The sequence below is a fragment of the Melanostigma gelatinosum genome (assembly GCF_949748355.1).
Source record: "Melanostigma gelatinosum genome assembly, chromosome: 5".
Classification (NCBI taxonomy): domain Eukaryota; kingdom Metazoa; phylum Chordata; class Actinopteri; order Perciformes; family Zoarcidae; genus Melanostigma; species Melanostigma gelatinosum.
Window position 1 is genome coordinate 17,250,657 of NC_136638.1, and position 21,428 is coordinate 17,272,084.

The following is a 21,428-nucleotide window of genomic DNA, read 5'->3' on the forward strand; positions in this document are numbered from 1 at the left end:
AGCTGTGCTTTGAGCTGAATGCTAATGCAAGCATGCTAACAATGACAAAGCTGACATGCTGATGTTTACCCTGTTTACCATCTATATAGTGTACTGTGTTGGCATTTTAACATTTGCTAAACTGCAGTAAACTTAAAGTACAGATGAGGTTGATGAGGTTAGTTTCGCGTAAATTTGGTAAAAAAAAAAGTTTAAATGTTGACCTGATTACAGTGCTCGATGAATAGTCGGGATCATTAAATTGATCCCTGAGGCGGACATGAATATATAAACCAAATTACATGACGATCCATCCAATAGTTAAAACATTTCACTCAACATGACAAATGTTAACCTCAAGGTGGCGCTAAAAGAAGAGTCAGGTGATCAAAGTCATTCGGGTTCATCGTCTGGGAACCATGAATATACAAAATGTTTTGCCAATTCCTCGAGTAAATGTTGAGACATTTCAGCTTTGGCCTGATGGCGCTACAGGAAAAGCCAGAGGGTCACCAAAATCGGTAAGATTCATCCACTGGGGAACATGATTGTCTGTGCAAAGTTTCATGGCAATGCATCAAATGTAGTTATAGAGATATTATCAGTTTGGACCAAAGTGCTGCACTGACCGTCATTGCCATACCGAGAGCCACATAGAAGTCAAGTAACGGTTTATGTGTGAGGTTGTGTTCATGTGGTCTTGGGGTGTTTGTGTTCTGCCATGTCCTAATTGTAGCGGTCAAAGGCAGATCGAGTGTGAATGTGTTAACATAGATCCCTTCCTGTTGAATGATGATCACCACTTTCACGACGGTGTCCCCTTTCACGAAAAAAATCCAATCCGACAATCCTACACTCATGTGTGTCCACATTTACAATCTGACAAATGGCGTCTCATATTTGTAGATGGCCGTGTTTCACAGTATCATTGGCCATGACAGGAATGCAAAGACTCTAATCTTTGCGATCAGTGTTGCAGTCGCATGGAGCCTGAAAGCTTGTGCAAGTGTGTTTGTCCTGTCTGCGATTATGTTACCAGTAATTGACCACAAACATAATGGACCCACTTAAGAAATGACACAGTCTGAAGGCGCATGCATTTACACACACACACACACACACACACACACACACACACACACTGTCATTGCATCATTACATTATCTCCCTGATGTAAGAGCCAATAATGCTGTTGGTGCTTGTGAGTGTATTGAGAAGTGGTCGTATCATATGTCTCAATAATTGCACAGTTGTCAATAACTCAGTTTATAACTTATTACCATGCATCAAGCTGCCTACATGGAACCTGTAAGTATAGAATATGATTTATTTGATCGACACTGTTGATGTACAAAAAGGGATGTTTGATGGAGAGATAGTGAACATTTGTATTTGTATGAGTGGTTACATTTAAAGTTATGACATTGTCACAAGTTTTCACAGCTACTTTCAAGAATTCATCTCAGAACTGATGAAACCTGTCCAGAGGAGGTAAAAGTAGAAACACATTTATCGTCATGTATTTGTACTTTTTTCATGAGCCAGAATAAATATGAAGATACATTTTCTCATACTGGATGATGCAGAATTTTGTTGGCCGTTACCAATTAAAAATGTGGACAAATTGATGTACTTTCTTTGTTTTTACATAAATGGACAAACGTTCTTGATGAAGATCCCTTGAATTGTGTGTTGAAGATAAGACTATATGGTTGTGCCACATGTTTCAGTAATATTTAACATTTTGAATTGTTTTTAATGTTATTTGATCTTATTAGTTGACATATACAGAGCTACCAATATATTTTCAATAAGCCAAGATCGGCCAATATACAGTGAATAGGCTCAGCTGATTTATCTGTCGAGCTATAATCCGAACTTCTGGTATTTCAAAAGGTGAAAGAACTGATCTCTGATTGTAGAGCTGACTAAAATAACAGGATATTCTAAAACCCAAGGAAGGAGGATCTTGCTTTAAGCCCAAACTGTACAATGAAAAATACCATTTCACTTTGTGAAGAAAAATGTTGAACTCGAAGGCAAAGTTTTTTAAATGTCTGAAAAATAACAGATCTCAGATGGAAAACCTCTCAGAGTCAAACTACTATACTTGTATCATGTTTCAGTAACAATCTTTAGGATGCTGAGTAACATCTGACCAGAGGGAACAGATGAAAAATAACTTTTTCACAAATATTTATAGTTTTTATAGTAATGCCTTTAAAAGCTTCGCTGTTAAACAAACCAACCAAATAAACAGGCAATGCATTGCGGAAGCCATCGCCCTTATTTTCCTTTTACATCTTTCTGCTGTGAGACCGCATTAGATGTTGTGTACTTTATGGTTCTGTGAGTGAAGTGTTCATGATTTGGGGGTTAGATTCCCTCTGAGTCACTCACTAACACTGAAAAATGAATTAAGTGACCAGTAGTGTACTTCAGATAAAAGCATCCAAGAAACGTGAAAAACCCACTGAACCGATGACAGAAATGTGCCTGGAGCAAATGAAAGTGGATTTATGGGATATTGATTAGTGCCCCTGAATAATTGTGTGCGTGCGCTTGCATCTCTGGCTTATTGTGAGAGAAAGAGGCGTGGGAGATGGGGATTTGTGGTGAAGAAAGAAAGAGGGAGGGACAGTAGAACACTTTCACATTTTCCTCTCGCTCATTTGAGTAAAGGAAGGGGAGGTCCAGTTTGAGTTATAAAGCAGTGAAACAAAGAGGATAGAGACAGTGAGATCCAACCATCAAATATGCAATGAAGCAGATGAACACAGGCCGCACCAAGTGAGTGAAAGACGGGACCAGAGATAGTTTCTCTCAGTAGAATCAGGAGTGAGCTACAGTTTTACCACCTCACTTCTCTGAAGGCCACCTGTTGAGGCTGGACAGGTGTTACAGTCAGACTCAGGAGGACCCGTCCTCTCGTCTGTCGCTCTCTGACTTGCACTGACAAGCAACCATGTCCTCCATGGCGTGGGGCTTCGTCACTGACTTCTTCACCTATGAGACCACCAAGTCTGTGGTGGTCAAGAGCTGGACTGTGGGCATCATCAACCGGATTGTACAGCTGCTCATCGTTTCATATTTTGTCGGGTCAGTGATGTGTTGTTGTTTTTTTGCATGCGTATAGTAATTAATTGTGGTTTTGTATTATCTGTCCTTTTTTCCTTTGTAAAATGATCTTGTCTTGGTATAGGCTCACCCCAATTACAAAAATTTTTTTTTTTATCTAGCCATGCAGATGTTTATTTAGTTTTCTTTGTGGCCACATTTTTGAGATTTCCTCCTTTTAACAGTTTTCCTTGCGACTACTTTCAGAAGAAATAATTCCTGCGAAAATATTTACAGTTTCCAAATGGCTAGACACCACTAGCTAGTGTTAAAATATGTAAATATTTCCCTTTCATTTTAAAATCAAACATCCCCTCTGGACAGTGGCAAACAGCAGAACAGCGGTGAAAGAAGCAATTAAATATTTAACTCCGGTAAGAGTAGCAATACCACAATATAAAAAGAATCCATTACAAGTGAAAGTGTTGTCAGCTAAATGCAATTGAAGTATAAAAAGTAAAAAGTTAATTTTTTGAGGATTATTGCTGATGCATGAACATGCATGAACAAGAAGGCAGCTTTTGATAGGTGCATCTGGTCGAGAGGGAGAACACTTTAACTCATTTATGTACATTTGGATAGTTTCCTCTCAATAGTTTAGTCATTAGTAACTATTGTAGTGTAGTAAAAAGTATATTTCCTTATAAAATGTAGAAGTGTAGAAGTATCATAAAAGTAAATTATAAATACCCCATAATTGTGTAGAAAAGTACAGAACCTGAGTAAATGTAATAAGTTACTTAAGTGCTACAAAATCTGTGATAAAAACTGCCAATTTTTTAAAATGAATTGATAGTTTTCTATCTTTAACTGTGTAGTGCTGGGGTGATCGGATTTACTTTTAGTCCCAGTTGGTGCCTCTCATGTATTCTCTTTACATTCGAGAGTTTAGCAATTAAAAAAAAGATAAATAAAAATTGTGATCTTTTCCGCCGGAAAATGACCAAATTTTAAGGCTGAATTTGACATAGAAGACTGTTAATTGTGTCCAGAAACGAGACTTCATGTTCTTTACTTCTTCCAACTGAACTCTTGAGCTGCTGTTGATCTTTTTTCTCCTGCAGCTGGGTCTTCATCCACGAGAAATCTTATCAGTCGAAAGACACCGGCATCGAGTCCTCCGTGATGACCAAAGTAAAAGGCTTCGGAATCCACAGCAACCAAGTGATGGATGTGGCCGACTACGTCTTCCCCCAACAGGTGTGTGACGCCCACACTGCTGAAAGGTTTGGTGGTGGTTTGAGGTGCATGTGAAGAATGTTTTGCCATTTTTTGATATCTGTTTTATGATGAACTGTCTGTCTGTGAGTGTACGGATTGATGAATTTTTCCATATGTGGCACATTTTGACCATCGTATTTCATAGAAATACAGAATATATTCGTGTTCTGCTGTGTTTCAGGGCGCAGGTATCTTCTGCATCATGACCAAAGTCATCGTCACAGAAAATCAGTTTCAAAGCACTTGTCCAGAGGTGAGGACACATTTAAATCATTCAGTTTCACTGCATTGTAAAGCGCTCGTGCAGTCAGAGCCCTGCATGATAATGAAAGGCTTGCAGACTCGGAAACATCTTTTAAATCACTTCTTAAAACCTTTTCTTCAAAGTCCTTTACAAGTGTTTCCCCTCATTTTTAATTTGTCCAGTTAATGTTTTAACCGTTATACTTGTTTATTTTATTCCTCTGTATTTATTGCTTTGACTTCAGTCATGACTCCAATTCAACCATTTATTTCAACTTAAGATTGACATTACGTCAAACTGCAACCTTGACAGTCACCTGACTGACAGGACAGGTGTTTCAAATCAGAGCAATTATTTAAAGTGGGTTCTTAGAAAGGCCAATTCAAGGAACGCAGTGCAACAAAAACATGGTCACATATGTTCTAGCGTACTTGCTCACTTTATCATTGTTACATTTGTTCGATTATAATGTTTAACAATCATTTTGTGAAAGGGGGGAATCTAAATAAGGGTTGAGTGTATGTATGATATCAAGTTTCTATTGTGTGTGTGTTTCAGGTGGGAAAGAACTTTAATTGTATCACAGATGACGACTGCGAGAAGCATTTAGGCAGCATCCTTTCCAACGGTGAGTCTAAACCTTCATGTCGTTATCAAGGATTTTAAAGGGTACCTTAGCTAGTTTTTAAACCTATTTCCCCATGTTTTTGTGTCTAAGTGAATAATGAGGACAGTTATTTTTGTAGTTGGTCCAGTATTGAGCGAGAACGCTGCAGCCGGCAGCCGCTAACCAGAGAGGCAAACTATTTTCAAGTACACTCAATATCCTGCTCTTCCAAACACAAAAACAATGCAGAGGCTCAATCAGTTAAACATGCAATAAATCCCAGAATACCCTTAGAATTTCTCAAGATTTTGATCTGGCTGACAGACCTCCTTTTAAAGTTTATACGTGTAGAGCTTGTCATAGTATAATAGCATGTTTGAAATTATTCTGCTGATGTGGGATTTTGTTTATAAAATAATGAGACAATCCCAGAGACTTTTTTTGGTAATTTTAAAAATCCTATACATTAAATATAAGGCCAGGTGTTTACATGGCCTTTTGGTTTTGTTCAGTTTCATGTTGTTAGATTGTCTGCTAAATCTTATGGATGATTGTTAATTCTGATGACCAACACAAGTTAGTTTGGCCAAACTGTGATGGTGAAGGTAAAAAAGTGACGTAAAAGCAGGGAACAAAGGAAGTAAGCACACTCTGCAAGGGATTCACAAAAGACTCATAACTCATGTATAACTCATTTATAACTTATGGCTGCCTCTGTATTAACCAATAAACCAGATCATCTCTCTTTAGCTGACATTCCTGCTCTTTCTGTCTCACCTGCCAGGGAAGATAACAGGTGTTTGCCTTAACGTTACCTCCTCCAATGCCACTGTGGGTCGTTGCCAGATTGAAGGATGGTGTCCAGCCGAGGATGACAGAGTTAAGATGTAAGATATATAAACGCACACACACACACACACAGATATGTTTGTGCTCAAGACAACACGCCCTCATTGAAAGACTTGGTTGTCATCCTCACACGTCCTTCTCTGTCAACATCCTGCCAGCGATCCGATGTTGGATGTGAACAACTTCACCATCTTCATCAAAAACAGTGTTCGCTTTCCACTGTTCAATATCACCAGGTCGGTCACACACAGACACACACATTCTCAAATGTAAGCAACTGAAACAACTGTGTAGAAAATATGTAATAATCACACATAACCTGGTACATGCTCCTTTGAGATAATTTCTTATCATAAACATGAAATCTTTTTCTCTCAGAGGGAACTTTCTCTCCACAATGACGAAAGACGAAATCAGGTCATGTCATTACCATCCGGAGACGAGCCCCTACTGCCCCATCTTTCGTGTGAGCGACGTGCTGAGCTACACTAACCAGGACCTTTTTAACCTGACAGACAAGGTCTTATCCGTCCTCTATCTCCTCCTTCCTTCTTATTTTTTCTCAACATTTCCATAACTTTTCATCCTCAAGGCTAAAATGTTGCAACTGTGCTAGAAACTACACACAGAGACACAGTTTTGTTTCAGTCCCAGGGCAACAAATACCGATGCTTTGTCACGTTCCTCAGCGTCTGGTACCAACGCACAGGGCACCTTTTAGCATCTATATGAGATGAACCGGGCTTTTAAGTAACTACAATGTAAACCTATGAGCTTCATTATTAGACGCTCGGAGAAAATACTCCGGGAGTGTGATGACGTCGTATAAAGGACGCTTTTCTTAAACATAAGTAGACCTAAGTCAATTGTTTTAAACCTAAACAAGTGTTTTTGTTTGAATTCACAGTGTTAACCACATGCTTACTGCGACCGCTTGCTGGGCTACCCAGTGGTCATGAAGGAAAAACTAAATTTTATTAAATTGTCATGAGTTTCATTTCATCATACACATGAGAATATAAACAAAGAGCCCTCCCTTACCATCACCTGACCTCATGGGCTGGCAATACCAGTGTTTAAAATGGCAAAAAATGGCGGCAAATTCAACTAATTCCGATGGAATCACTGCAAATAGTCGTTGCAAATTTGTGCCGTGCAAGTTGTCTTGACAGTGATGACCTTTGAAGGGACAGAGAATAGCTTGTTAGCTGTGTTGCAACATTTACTTTTGTTAAAGCTCCTTTTGTTAGAGTATACAATGCTCTACAAAAGAGATGTCAGTTATGAGACAGTATTCAATTGTACAAATACATCTTGTCCCTTTGGCGACGGAGCTAAGCTAACAAGCTGATGTGTTTGCTAACAGTGTTAGTTTGTTAGCTTAGAGAGCTTTGTTTTCCCTCTTCAGTGTCTTTTTAATGAACAAAATGGTGTAGCTACAATGGTGCACAAAATTACAAGGAGTACACAGAACAGTAGTGAGAAAATTGAGAGAATCTCTGAGGTTTTGTGACTGAGTAGTAACCGGTGCTCCGCCCGGCGGCTGACGGATTAACAGTTTACGAAGTAGCCAAGCGATTATTCACTACGTCACAGAGCTTCTAGAAAGAAATAGTTTGCAAAGACGCACTAATTGTTTTCACTATGCTTCTTTCTGGTGTGACATAATCCTAATTATTACAAATCAGCGGTTGAGCAAATACAAAACAGGCTAAATTCTGAACATTAGAGGTTACTCTATCACTTAGAGCCTCAATGTGCGTCTGTCTTTTCCTCATCCTTCTCTTTCAGGGTGGAGAAATAGGAATAAATATTGAGTGGAAATGTAACTTGGACCATGACATTGACTATTGTCGACCCAAGTACTCATTCACGCGACTGGACGCGCCGTTTGCCAAGAATGCCCTCTCCAATGGCTACAACTTCAGGTAGTGAGGCTGATTTTTCCTCTTCATGACGAATCTCTTCATTCCTTTTCATTCCTTGGGTCACTTTTTTTTCTCCTTCTCTTTGAATACAGATTTGCCAAATATTACAAGACAGAGAATGGGACAGAATTTCGGACACTTCACAAAGCATATGCCATCCGCTTTGATGTTATGGTCACTGGCAATGTGAGTTGTGTTGCATTGGCATGCGTCCGGGGTCGCAGGGGTACTAGCAACCGGATTGTTCAGGTCCTATGCCCTGACCAATGGCTGATGCCTAACCTTAACCAATCGTCTCTGCAGTAGGATTCATAATAGCGCTGTATTTTTAGAATTTGGTTTTGTTAGGAATAAATCACAATGTAACGTGCTATTAGTGAGCTTTAGAGGCTAACTGTCCCCCCGTTTCCAGTCAGGCTGAGCTAAACTAAGCGGTTGTGTGGCGTCAGCTTAACTTTCATCCTATAAATGTGAGTGTTCTTGATCTTCTCATCTAACTCTCAACAGGACAGCAAACAAGTATAATATTTCTCAAATTGTCAAACGATTCCTTTAACATCTCCATTCATGACTGTAAAGTACATCAAAAACATCATTTTTTAACGAGCAAGTTGTGCGGAACACTGTTTTAAAAAGTGAAATACAGGTATCATTTAATTCAAATGTATTAAATATAATATTTAATACATTTGAATTAAATGATACCTGTTCACTCTATAGAGTATTATATATTCTGGAGAGAGCACATCTGTTGGGGGCTGTTTGTACATTACGCCACCTAAACTGACTCCATCTCTTCCAGGCAGGAATGTTTGACACAGTCCCAACACTGATCAACTTGGTAGCTGCCTTCACCTCTGTTGGACTGGTAGGAAGATCTGACCAGGCTTAGGACTGTATTTGTTTTGTTGCTGCTGTAAGCTTTGATAACACTTTTTTATCTGTGTCGGCAGGGTACGGTTCTCTGTGACATTATCCTACTAAACTTCTTGAAAGGGGCAGCCCAGTACAAAGCCAAGAAGTTTGAAGAGGTAATTAATGTTTTTATAATACATTTGCATGTTTTTTAACTATCAATAATATGTATAGACACTAACGGCAGAGTGAGCTTCACCAAAGCATTGAGTCCAGGTGAGCTTTCCTGTAGGAGCTTCATCACGGACCTTTTTTCTTTCTTTTTTTTTCGTCCAGGTGTCGGAGGCTCAAATAGAAGCGTCCCTTGCTCAGAGCCCAGGCAGCCAGCTGTCACTCAAACCAGGTATCAAGAGCTCCTATGACTCTGGAGCCATTTCCCTCGCTACCTCTGAGCAACCTATCTGACTGGCAACAACAATCTGAAGGAATGGACTTCCTTCTCTCTTTCTCTTTCCCTTTCTGCCCGATTAAACAAGATTCGTTTTGCCTTTTCTGGTTGTCGGGATCTTGCAGTCAGTTTTTAGTTTGGCAAGCTTGTGGAATTGGGTAAAAAAGTTCCTGCGATCTTTGCAGTTTCGCAACAAGAAGTGGGAGTCAGAAGAAAAGAATAATGGCCTTTAGCTGATAACAATAACTGGAGCCTCCTGGTTAGCAACACGCAAGCAAAATTCCCCTGAGACGATTTAAGATGAAACTCAAAGACTGGCCCACTCTTCACCATTCAGATAAAGCTTGGTTAAAAGTACAGCAATTAAACTTGGAGGGCAATATACAGTAGTAAACATGTTATTTTATTGTCAGCAGTTTCATTTTACAGCTACAATGAACTGCAACCTCATGTTTGTCAGCCAAACATATTAGAGCTGAACAAATCCCCTTCTCGTTTCCTGTTAGCTTTGCTCGAACGAGCCAGAATTAAAAAAAACATGTTCAATATATATAAAACAACAGTGCTGAGAATAAAGTATTTGCGTAACATTTTGGAGAATTTCTCTTTTGTGTCATGTTCACACCCTCACCACCCTTCTTTTCTGTCCTGCACAAATAAAAGCACTAAAGAGTCTCCGAATGGTGTAACGACATGGTAAATAATGAGGTGTGTGTGTGTGTGTGTTGAGAGGGGTCTGCAGAGGGATCTGCAGAGGGATACATGTGTGTGTGGTTTGAAGTTTACAAATGGGCCATTATTAGTCCACTTCTTGGCGATGACATGCAGTAGATGTTACTGTACTGACGAATGGACAAATCTTTCTCCTTTTTTTTCAATCCAAAATGGCATTTTGATTCTCTGTTCCTCTATTTATTTCTCTGGTTTAGGTGATTGTCAGTATTTCTTGCTCTTTGTGTCACATACTGTACTTTTTAGGAACCCCCCCCCCCCGCCCGCCCATTGCTCCACTATAAACGGTGACCAGGGCACTAATGGATCAGCTAAAGAGTCTCTTAATGGCTCTGACAGTGATTTACGGGAGAAGATAGCTGTGAGGGGAGGCCGCAGAGGAATGGATAGCAGTTAGCCACAAAGTTGAATGTACTAATTTAATCACACAAATCAATATAATACATGTAATGGCAATGACAGAATATGATAAACATCACTATAAAGTACTCTATGAATGTTTCCTCTGGTCAATCTTTCAAGCAAAGCTGCAGCTCGTCTGTGAGAGTGAACAAATGGTCTTCAGACGATTATAACAGCACTGGCCAGGAAGAAGAGATAAATGTGGCTGGAGGATGTTTTCTTTTTGAATATGTTCTCTAGTTTTTCATGTTGAGGGGACAATGTAGACAAACACACACAGTTCCCAGCACCCATTTCCAGGATAACAGTCCGTACAGTAAATATGAGCTACAGCTCAGCACAAAGACTGAGGGTGAGGTTTTACAGGATTTATGTACCAGACTAGCAGCCAGCAGAGATCCGGGTTAAACATACAATCTCATACAAACATGAGAGCGGTATCAATCTTCTCATCTGGCTCACACAAAGAAAGCAAACAAATACCTCCCAAATATCAAACTATTTCTTCAATATCTGTCTTGTAGCTCCTCTGTCTCCCATGTTGCAACACTCAAATGGAAGCATCACTGTAGCTACGGTGTAAAAATGTAAACAGAGGCTGATAATATTGTCAGGGTGTACTATCCTATAAGTGATGACTGCGAGAAAATAGCTTCAAAATAAGGTTTCAGCACTTCAAGAGCTGAGCAGAGAGCAGCAGACGACCAGAAACCAGCAATAGTCTGCAGCCACTGCTTCAGCTCAAATGATTTTTCCTCCTCTGGGGTTAATTTCCCAGGATGGCCGGACAGGGAGCCATTACCGAGAGACAGTCTGCCGCTGGCCAGTATGGCATTGAAGGAGGGGGAGGAGGAGCACAGCATTTCTGATAAAAGCTGGTGGAAGAATGTTTACTACAGTAACCAAATCGACCAAACATTTATTATGCTTATATTATCCACATTGAGATTATGTAATACATAATCCAGTCCAGATAGACAGACAGAAAGAAGAGCATGGATAAAAAAACAGCTTCGGGGAAACAATTCTGGCTCTAGTTGCAAAGGTTTGAAATACCACACTTGATCAATTATCATTTTGAGCGGTGGTGATCTGGAGACGGATGAGGAGCATTAAGAAACGTTAAGTGTCCAGAAAGAACCACAAGAAGTTGCAGTCTTGCAGTCTCTATCTGTGCTTCCTCCTTGTGTTCCTCCTCTTCAGAGCCCGTATCCAGGCGGGGAGAGCAGACCGGCGTGCTGCTGCTGCCACCTCCTCTATCGCTGCCTGCTCCTCCTCACACTGCTCTGCCACAGAGTCCTCCTCTTCTTCCGAATCCTCCCTCGAGTCTGTAGCGTACGGCTCCAGCTCCGGGGGCGCTATTGCAACCACCTCCTCTGAAAAACGAACCCGCCGGTTCTCCTGAACTCGCCTCTGATCCAGAGTAGGATGAAAGGGATGAGAGAAAGGGAGAGACGAACAGAGCGTGGCAAAGAGAGAAGTAGTTGATAAAATGTCATGTTTACTTTCATCATTCTAAAGTCATATATTGTATTTGGTCTTTGTAATATTGATCACATTATATTTTGGAACCTATAAAGTATTTTTAATTTGATTCAGCTGAGCATAAACTGCCAAAACGTAAATTCCACATGTGTGAAGTTTCTAATTGTGAAAAAGAAGAATTAATTAGTACTTACATGGGATTGAATTAAGCATTTCTATCGTGACATTCATATTATTCCTGATAGTTAGTATCAAATTACACAAGAAATTATTACAAAAATGATTCAGAAACTACACTGAGATGAAAATTACAGTTTCGCAAATAATTACAAAATAGACATTTTAATCTAAGAATACATGATATTCTGCAGACAAAACGATCAACATGTCTATAACCTCATCTGCTTTTCCATTGTGTGTCAAAAAAAAGCTACTTTTAAAATAATCTTAATTTTCAAACGAAACCTTTGAGATCTACAGTTCCTCAACTTCATCTAGCTGCAACATGTGATCGAAAATTCCATTGTGCTGAGTACTTTTCGACTGTGACTTCTCTCAAGTGCTTTATTCAGTGTTTGACAAGACAATATGTCTGCTATAGCTTCCTTCAAACCGAATGGGAGTGCAGAACTTAGAGGTCGTAAACCATTAGGATCAGTCGTAAAATGTCGTAGTTGCATGTTTAGGTTAGAAGCAGATATCTTAGTGGGGACGCCCCCCCCCCCAGGATTTAGTATTATAGGACTCACTCTGTACTATTAAATCGTTTTTTATACCATACATATGTATACTACAGTACAGTACTAGTATACTAATCTGTAGTATACTGTGTTTTTGTAGTTAGAATACAAGAAAACAACATGCTTTACTTGTATACACACACTGCACACCCAAAACCTGCTTAGAATCAGCATATCAAATGTATCTTTACATTTGATACCACCAGGAAGCAGTGTGAAAAAAAATTCACTTTTTGTCAACTTACCCTTTTCGTCACAGTTTCCATTGAGGACTGTGATTCCTGGGATATGGAGTGTTTGAGGACACCCCGGGGTGCAGGAGCAAAAGGGGTGAAACGAGAGAGAGATGGAGGAGGAGAGTTTAGGCCGTATAAAGGCATGAGGTTAATACGCTGTGACTCTCCTGTCTCCGCCATCACGTGGTTGCTCGTTAGGCTCATTGACGACATGAACCCCTCTGTGAGACGGGAGACAAGAGAAATGAGTTTTCAGCTACACCTGTGACATAACCTTTGTAAACTCTCTTGCCTGAAACGTGTGATTAGGCAGAGTATTATGTTCTGACCTCTGTCCGCCTCTTCTCCATCACTTATTCTCGCCATGTGAAGCGTCTCGTCTCTATGATGCTGTCTCTTCCTGCTGAGGGCGATTCTGCTCCTCAGCGCTGAGTTTTCCAGAATAAATTTAGGCTGCAAAAAAAAATAAAAAAATAACACGGTGACCAACTCATGAGTGAAAATACAATTCATTAGAATTTAGGAAATGTGCTTATGGGTGTCTTCAATGTGAAATCATCATGATATCTGTTGAAATCGTATATTATGTATTACAATTTAGATCTAACCTCTACAAACGAAGGAGGTCTCCGGGTGTGTCCATGCTCCATTGGTTCTGATGGATCGGCCTTACTGTGAACGTCGCGTACTGCAGCTTGTTTTCCTTCTGAAACGTCCATGCTGACAGGTTGGAAAGCATCAGGCGATATTTGTGCCCTGCTGAAATCTAAATCTGGGGATGCCTCAGTTCCCTTGAAGCCCCACTGGTTGGTCACACCTCCTTGTTGGTTCAAAATCAGAGACGATTGACCACTATCATGAGGATTTGGTGGGAATTTGAGTCCTGAAGGTCTGTGATTGGCCGAGGCGGCTGATTGGTTGGGGTTTAGGAACCTGGCCCACTCTTGACCTGTGACGATCTCCTCCAGCAAGCTGAAGGAGCCCAGGCCAAACTTAAAGTCGCTGGTTGATCTGGAACAAGAGAAGAGATTTTGTAAAGTCAGTGCAGCACATTAAATTACCTCTGCCTCAAAATCAGGAATAACATTCAAGTCAATCTTTATCAATTTGAATCAATCCCACAAACGCCACGTCATGTGTCTCATGTTTGAGTAACCTTTGCTATATACTACAGTGCCCAGCTGTTTTTGGAAATGACTGAGCCATTTTAAAAGTGTAGTCTTTGCAGCCAAAGCCTGAGATAGCTAGTTTATTCCTCTGTGCCATAGAGCTCCATTATTGTTCTTGTTTTTTTTAATCTTTTAATGGGATTCTTTGACTACCTTCATCATCAATAATCATCTTTAAGGGCGATGGAGGATATCTGTGTGTATGTAAGCATGTATCTGTTTCATGCTGTTTCCCTTCATGGTATGATGTGCAGTTGTGAAAATGCCATGAGCCTGATTGCACCATGAAAGTGTGACTAAAGATCAGCCCAAACTAATATGACAGCTATGCTTGGAAACGTCTTGAAAATACCTAACATATCTTACTGATGTCGCTAAGGCTGGGAGACAAATCAACAAGGCCTGACAGTGAGAACTTTTAGCCTGTGTCTGCTGACTTCAGGACTGGTTTGAGTGTCTTCTTTTACATTTTCAAGGACAATTTGTTGGTAGATTACCTCAAAAATACTTCATTGGTGCCATCGTCTGTGTGTGTAGGAGGAGCGTTACTGGGATCACTGCTGTCGAGTGAAGGAAGGGTCCCTTCTTCCACCTTATTCGATGTGTTGATGACATTTTCCGCTGTCAACAGCTGGTTTTGATGTGAAATCTATGAAATAAAAAAGTTGCAGTTTTACTCTTCAGTTCATATATATTATATTTTGACTAACAAACTAAAATCTACTCACTTCAGGTCTTTTATCGCTCTTCTGGTCTACTGTTCCTCCTTTTTTTCCTTTATTGCCAAAACTCCCCTGCCTGTCCCTCCACCTCTCCTTGATCTTCTGAGTCCATCTCCTGGTTTTATTCTCAGACGATAGCTGTTTTCTTCTTGAGCCGCTGTCCGTCACAACTATCTGCGTGTCCTTCTTTTTGGCCAAAGCTCCAAATCCTCCGTTTCCCATACACAATGCTTCATTCTCTTGAATTTGTGTGGCAAGATTTGCATCGTTGGGCTTTAAGGCCCACATGTAGACTTTGGGTGTAAAACTCTGGTCCTGGTCCTGATTCTGTCCCGTGCTTGTGACACCATCATTATTGCTAGGGATGTGCCTCATCATTGCAGAACCGCCAGAACTCCCCCTCGCCCCATCAGTCCTCTCAAAGGAAGTGATATCAGCATCCTTCAGTGATTCAGTAGGAAACACCTGCCCTGTTCCTGTTGGGGTGATACCAGGCTGAGTCGCCTGTCCCAACACCCTTTCCTCACCCGTGTCAGCATCAATGTTGTCTTTCTGGGAGGGGGAGGAAATAAGACCCCTGTCCACTTCACAGCTATGGCCTGGTGGTTGTATTTCCCCACGTCTCAGGCCAAAGTTACTTTTCGCAGCAGAGATCCCGAACCGTTTTGATGGGATACCATTTGTACCGAGCTCAAAGCCATTTACAGGACTGCTGTTTACTTTCTGGAGGTTGGAGGCTCCTCTTTCTCCATCTTGCCCCCAAGCAGCTGTGGTGGGTATAGGTGTGTGCAGGTATGCCTGGGCCTCCTTTCCCGGCTGGAGCTTCAGTCTCTGCAGCATGGACTGCAGCATCGCCTGATTGTCTTTTGGATCATGTGACTGAGACATCTAGGAACAGAACTGCCGTGTATCAAGTCAACAATGAGTGTCAACACAACAATATCGTCAATACAGTAATTCTTCTCATGGATTCATGTCAGCCCTTAACACTCCTGTGATGGTGGTTTCCCTTTGTTTTCATATTCCAATCTTTTTCCATTATCTTCTTGAAAGTTTCTCAACATAGATATAACATGTCCAGGTCCATCGCCTACGGTTTAAATTCCTCAGCTAGAACAGTAATTCTTCTCATGGATGTTTCGCTTTCATACTGGCTCCAATCCTCCATAATCCACAAAGGTTTCAGCAGCAGCCTGTCTCTTTTTGTGTTGTTTTGGCTCAAAGCTTAACCAAACTCAAAACTGTCCCCGATTTTAGTCCTCTCGTGTAATTTCTCTTTCACCGAACGTCCGTGGTTTCAGGACACAAATGTTGTTTTAGTCACACCTCTTCAGCAACAGCCATTTATATCAATGGTGATGGGAGGAGAGACGGTGCGTGCCAGCGTTCGTCAGACTCTAAAGCAGGCCAGCGAGAAAGACCAGTGAGGTGAGATCATTTTGCACTGACAGTGACACACTCTCTCTCTATTTGCCCTTCCTTCCTTCCCATTTCTCTCCCTGGCTCCCTCAAACATGTGCCCACACCCTCGTTCTTCCTACCATGACCCTTGAGTTGTAATTACAGGGCATTTTTAGTGAGGAGCTGTTATTTGTGTCTTCAGAATAAAAGAAATAAGAAAATGCCCCCATGACCTTTTTAGTAACCCCTTTTACACAAACCTTGCCATCTCTAAAAAAAAAAAACAGGTCTTTACTGTTATTTAAGAATCGAATATGACTAGTAGAATCCTATATGACACTACAGGAGACTGGAGAGTTGAAAAACGTTTTTAAAGCGTGATTCAATCAGTAAGATGTCCCATGTACTAGTAAGTTAAAAAAAGTAAAAGTACTCATGCATAATGTCCTCTATCAGATTGTTATATTATTTATATTAATATTATATTACTGGATTATCAATACTGTTGAATTCATGTGGAAGCAGTATTTTAATGTTGCTGATGGAGGTGTAGCCAATTTAAAGTATAAAAATTCATCGTATATTTTTTGAATGATCATATGTTTAGTATTTAAAATATGCACAGTAACTTGTACGGCTGTAGCAAGTACAAGTATGAAGTGGCATAAGAAAAAATACTGTACTGTAGACAGCCTACTTTCCAGCACATACAGTACTTTTATAGCAAAATGTCATCAAATCATTCACAGTGATTTTATTTATTTAGACAATAATCCCATATCAAATACTTTCATACACAGTCATGTATTTAGAACGAAGCGGATTGTAAATATCAACCCACATGTAACCGAAAAACATGCACACTGCGCATGCGCTTAACAAATCCACGCCTCTTTGACTTTCAGCCTCTCTGATTGGTCATCAGTGAGGAAGCGGGTAATGGCGTTGTAAACAACGCAAAGATCGGTGCAAAATGCTGCTTCGTCGAACCGCTGTTGAAAATAAAACGTAAGAGTTGAGCTATAACTAAACGGAATATGTTTTCGGTACCAGGATGATTCTTGCTCGCTGTGCAAACTATTAAAACCCCACTGATTCAGTTCTTGGAGGTGTTTAACTGCTAGTTCCGGCTAACTTTTAGCCCACTTTGCTAACTTAAAAGAAAAGTAGCAACTGTTACGTTATCTAACGCTAACGTTAGTTTATTGAGATGGACTGCGTCGTGACGGGAGGAAACGTGAAAGGTAGAAACATTTCCTGCATTTTCAAACCTGTCATTAACTACACGATAAGTACACAACAACAGTGAGCTATTAATGATGTTGTACATGTGTGTGTGTATGTACCGTCCAGTGCTGGCCAAAGCCATCCATTCTCTGTCCAGGATCGGTGATGAGCTCTATGTGGAGCCTCAGGAAGATGGGGTGAGCTGCTCTGATACTGTCATGTATACCGACACTTCCTCCTGCCATGCATATAGTCTTGTTGCTTCCTGTTGGTGCAAACATTGCGTCAATGAATGGTGCTGATTTGCGTTTTTTTCTCTCTCTCTCTGTCTTGTAGCTGGCCCTGCGGTCTGTGAACTCCTCTCGGTCGGCATATGCTTGTTTCCTGTTTGCGCCACTGTTCTTCAGCAGGTGCAGACTGTGTGCCTGTGTATAAATGGCACTGTGATGTGATGTGTGTGTCAGAGAGAGAGAGTGAGTCACTGAACATCACATTTGTGTGTGTCATTTATAATAGCTGCTTTACTCCAACTTCCCCTCCCATTTTTTGTGCAGGTACACCCTCCCCAGTGGGCACACCTTCCGCTGCAAGATTGCAATAAAGGTGTGTTGAGAGAAAGAGATGAGCTATGGATCTTTAATAAAGTTATTTATACAGTGTGTCGCATACAATACATTGACATGGACTGTAATCATCAATCTTGTCTGTACTCAATTTAAATGGCTCTTTCTTGTTGTGTCGCTACTGTGGTACAACCGTGTTAACTTTCTGCAAACTTTTGCGTGACCGCGGTGATTCCTTCCTTGCTGTGCAAGTGTAAAAAAGGTGCATGCATGTCCAAAATATCCTTAAATGTGGCTGTCATGTCAGCTTCAGTGTTATTGTGTTATTACCAGAATAATTCAGTGCACATTCACAAAGTCCTGGTCTTTTATATTGATTTCTCCCCCTTCGTATGTTCCTCTATGTGTGAGTCAGAGTGTGCAGGCCGTATTCAGATCTGTAGCGACTCTGGAGAAGACGGTGGAAAAGTGTCACATCGAGCTGGACGAGCAGAAAAACCGCCTCACCTTTACCCTGCACTGCAAACACGGTACGTGTGCTTCACTTCCTGCTCAGACGATGATTTCAAAAAGGATTGCACCTCATTTATACTGACGCATATTTGAGTCATTTAAGCACGTCATTCACGCCGTGCATTGTGTTCTACGTGCTTGTGTACTCAAAGCGTTCGTGTCGGTATTCTCTCTGCAGGCCTCATGAAGACACATAACCTGTCTTTCCAGGACAGTGAAAGCTTACAGGCCGTGTTCGATAAAGACAGCTATGCCAATGTATTCAGATCACATCCCAGGTGTGTGAAATCGTTCTGCATTTTTCTTAAAAAGATAATAGAGATCTGATCTTTCCTTCTCTTGCTGACTTGAACTCTTTGTTGTTTGCCAATTGTTTTGTTGAGGTTTGAGAAATGTGGGATTTGGAAGCTGATACAGACACTCTTAGACTACAGTTGGTTCAGTTAATAAATATTATTTCCAAATATTGGAAATGTCGTTAGTCACTCGCATCTCACTTCTTGTCTTCCCTTGATCTCAGGCTGCTGGTGGACACAGTCGTTCACTTCCCTCCGTCTCTGGAAGAAGTGACGGTGTCAGTGAGCGATGACCAGATGTGGGTCAGGAACCACGTGGAGGACGAAGCAGGTGACTAGTTTTATATATACAAATCGTACTAACCTTACATCGGATATTCAAGTCATTTAGAATAAAGAAGATCAAAATTCAGCTTTTTTTGTATTCATGTTTCAAATGGTGTATTGAGTCAATACAGCAGTAAACCAGGAATTTAAAAACTTTCCATAATAAAAGAAAAATCAACATCTTGAGTGTATTTAATTACCGTAGTTAATTACTAATCCCACAACTCCAAAGAGTTGTTTTATTTTTAACAGAGCTTTGTATTACAAAAAAATATACTAAAATACACGAAATTATTATTTAATGAGATGGGAAAAGGATGTATTTGAAGCCAGTGGTGCCCTTGTGTGGTAGAAAGACAGAACAGCAGAATTGCACTGTGTAGTCTTCTCTACTCTGCTTGTTAACAGCAATATAATATAAAAGAATATAAGAATATTTATTAGTTTATTGACAATGTGTTTCTGCTTTCGTCCTCTGACGCTTCTTTCTGCTTCTCTCGCTCCCCTGTCTCCCTCTCAGACCGGGCTAAGGCCATGCTGACAGAGCTGTGTCTGGCTTCAGACGAGTTTGACCATTTTGCTGTCCAAGCTCACAACAGCGTCACATTTTGTCTGAAGGAGTTACGGGTGAGACAAAGGGAGGGGTGATGGAGCAACAGAAGAGTAGGATTAGTCTGGAAGGCGAAAATCGTGAAATTTACTAGAAGGAGAGAAGTCCAGTGGGGGAAATGACACTGAGGGCAGTCAGTTAAAAATATGCTGTGGTCTTTTGAATTGTTGAACGTTTTTGTCTTCTCTCCTCCAGGGTTTGTTAGTGTTTGCAGAGTCTACTGGTCTCCCTATTTCTATGTACTTTGATGAACCGGGCAGGTGAACATGCTCTCACAGACATATGCCAGTTAATCACTAAGCTAGTTAATTGTGTAACTTTGATGTACTGGCGTTAACAGTATGTGTGTGTGTGTGTGTGTGTGTGCGTGTGTGTGTGTGTTTGGTGTGTGGTGTGTGGTGTGTGGTGTGTGTGTCAGCCCTATCGTGCTTTCAGTAACGGACAGTGTGCTGGAGGGGAACTTTGTGCTGGCCACGCTTTCTGATGACCCCAACCACCGTAAAAGCAACACTAGACGGTAAAGCTCAAAGAAAAACTGAATGCATAAAATGATGTGGGGGGGGGGGCATTGTTATGCAAAGTAAAAATAACACCGCTTACCATCAATACAAATGGTTTCTTCAGCTCTAATGAGAATTCAGCTCGAATGAAATTCAACAATCTTCGATTTTCTTGGAAGTCGCCTTGCTTTTGGCATCCTCTGAGTGGAATAGCTGACTACAAGATGCAGATGTTCTTGCCAACACATCAGTCCAGCTGTAGAACATTTGGTCTGTGGCACAGTCTAATTAAAGTTTGATTGTTATGTCTCATTGATTCGACACAAACAGCAATTTAGTCCAGTTGAAAATGTATAAAAAGTGATGAAATCGGACAATGTACAGATGTCATAAATGAAATGCGCTTGTGTTACATTGGACTCGAGTGAGGGAATTTTCAACACGACTGAAGAAGCCGTTTGGATGAGCAGCGAAACCTTCATCTTCATGAAACAGGAACAAGATTAGTGGATGAACTCGGTTGTCAGTGACGGTCATATATCACTTCCTGTCTCGTCTCCTCAGAGCATGCACGCCGCCGCCCCCCCCTCCTGATGACTTCATGAATGACGACATGGACTGCTACCTCATCGCAATGGATACCAGTGTTGCACCAGGTCCCTCTGCCACAGGTCCGCCCACACCCCCGTCAGCTGATTCTACATGTTCGAAACAGAGTGCTGCAGCCAATCACAGGACAAAGCTACACAGTCAGGAAGAGGAGGAGGAGGAAGATGAAACAGCCGATTCAGGCAGACCACCTAATAAGAAGGTATGGTGTCGTGTTCACATTCATGAATTAACTCATTAAAAAGGTCAAAATAGAAAAAGCTGCAAGATAAATATAGAACAGATGGAGCTGAGACAAAATACTGCCGACTTGGAAAATCTGCGTCAGGACTAGGCTTTAGGTAACAGTTGGCTGGATATAACTTGCAGAAATGACTTCACCTTTTCTTCTCTACTTTTCCTCTCACAGTTCTGTTCCTTGTTCTTTGGATCGGTGCTACCCCCGTCCTCTCAGATGACCACTCAACCGGTGACGAGTCAGGAAGTGCTGGCCAGTGACAGTGAGGAGGACGTACAGTGAAGCAGAGCGACGGTGGACTGTTCCATCAGATGAACCTTTGCAGACACCTTGAACCCTCATGTCCCATCTTTACCAGCCTGTGCAGCTGCTGTACGGGGATTGGTTTTCTCTTCACATGGGCGAAGATA

General features: G+C 41.0%; 3 protein-coding genes across 3 annotated transcripts; 2 read left to right on the top strand and 1 right to left on the bottom strand.

Annotated features, from left to right (window-relative positions):
* The first annotated feature begins 2,729 nt into the window (after positions 1-2,729).
* Positions 2,730-10,389, top strand: p2rx3a (purinergic receptor P2X, ligand-gated ion channel, 3a). The gene is made up of 12 exons (XM_079268809.1): positions 2,730-3,078; positions 4,161-4,296; positions 4,499-4,570; positions 5,120-5,189; positions 5,953-6,055; positions 6,176-6,253; positions 6,396-6,537; positions 7,809-7,945; positions 8,038-8,131; positions 8,748-8,813; positions 8,899-8,976; positions 9,137-10,389. Exons 1-12 carry the CDS (start codon positions 2,945-2,947, stop codon positions 9,263-9,265), a joined length of 1,239 nt encoding a protein of 412 aa, XP_079124935.1. The 5' UTR covers positions 2,730-2,944; the 3' UTR covers positions 9,266-10,389.
* Positions 10,390-10,521: 132 nt separating this feature from the next.
* On the bottom strand, positions 10,522-15,622 carry LOC306777887 (uncharacterized protein; the record flags this gene model as incomplete). The annotated part of the gene is made up of 6 exons (XM_079269194.1): positions 10,522-11,795; positions 12,853-13,064; positions 13,173-13,296; positions 13,452-13,854; positions 14,510-14,661; positions 14,741-15,622. The coding sequence occupies 6 exons, from the start codon at positions 15,620-15,622 to the stop codon at positions 11,550-11,552; spliced, it is 2,019 nt and encodes a 672-aa protein (XP_079125320.1). The 3' UTR covers positions 10,522-11,549.
* A 1,468-nt stretch (positions 15,623-17,090) lies between these two features.
* rad9a (RAD9 checkpoint clamp component A) lies at positions 17,091-21,327 on the top strand. The gene is made up of 12 exons (XM_079268435.1): positions 17,091-17,379; positions 17,489-17,559; positions 17,699-17,772; positions 17,917-17,965; positions 18,341-18,455; positions 18,617-18,716; positions 18,959-19,065; positions 19,582-19,688; positions 19,867-19,931; positions 20,090-20,188; positions 20,736-20,982; positions 21,190-21,327. Exons 1-12 carry the CDS (start codon positions 17,346-17,348, stop codon positions 21,298-21,300), a joined length of 1,179 nt encoding a protein of 392 aa, XP_079124561.1. The 5' UTR covers positions 17,091-17,345; the 3' UTR covers positions 21,301-21,327.
* Positions 21,328-21,428: the final 101 nt, after the last annotated feature.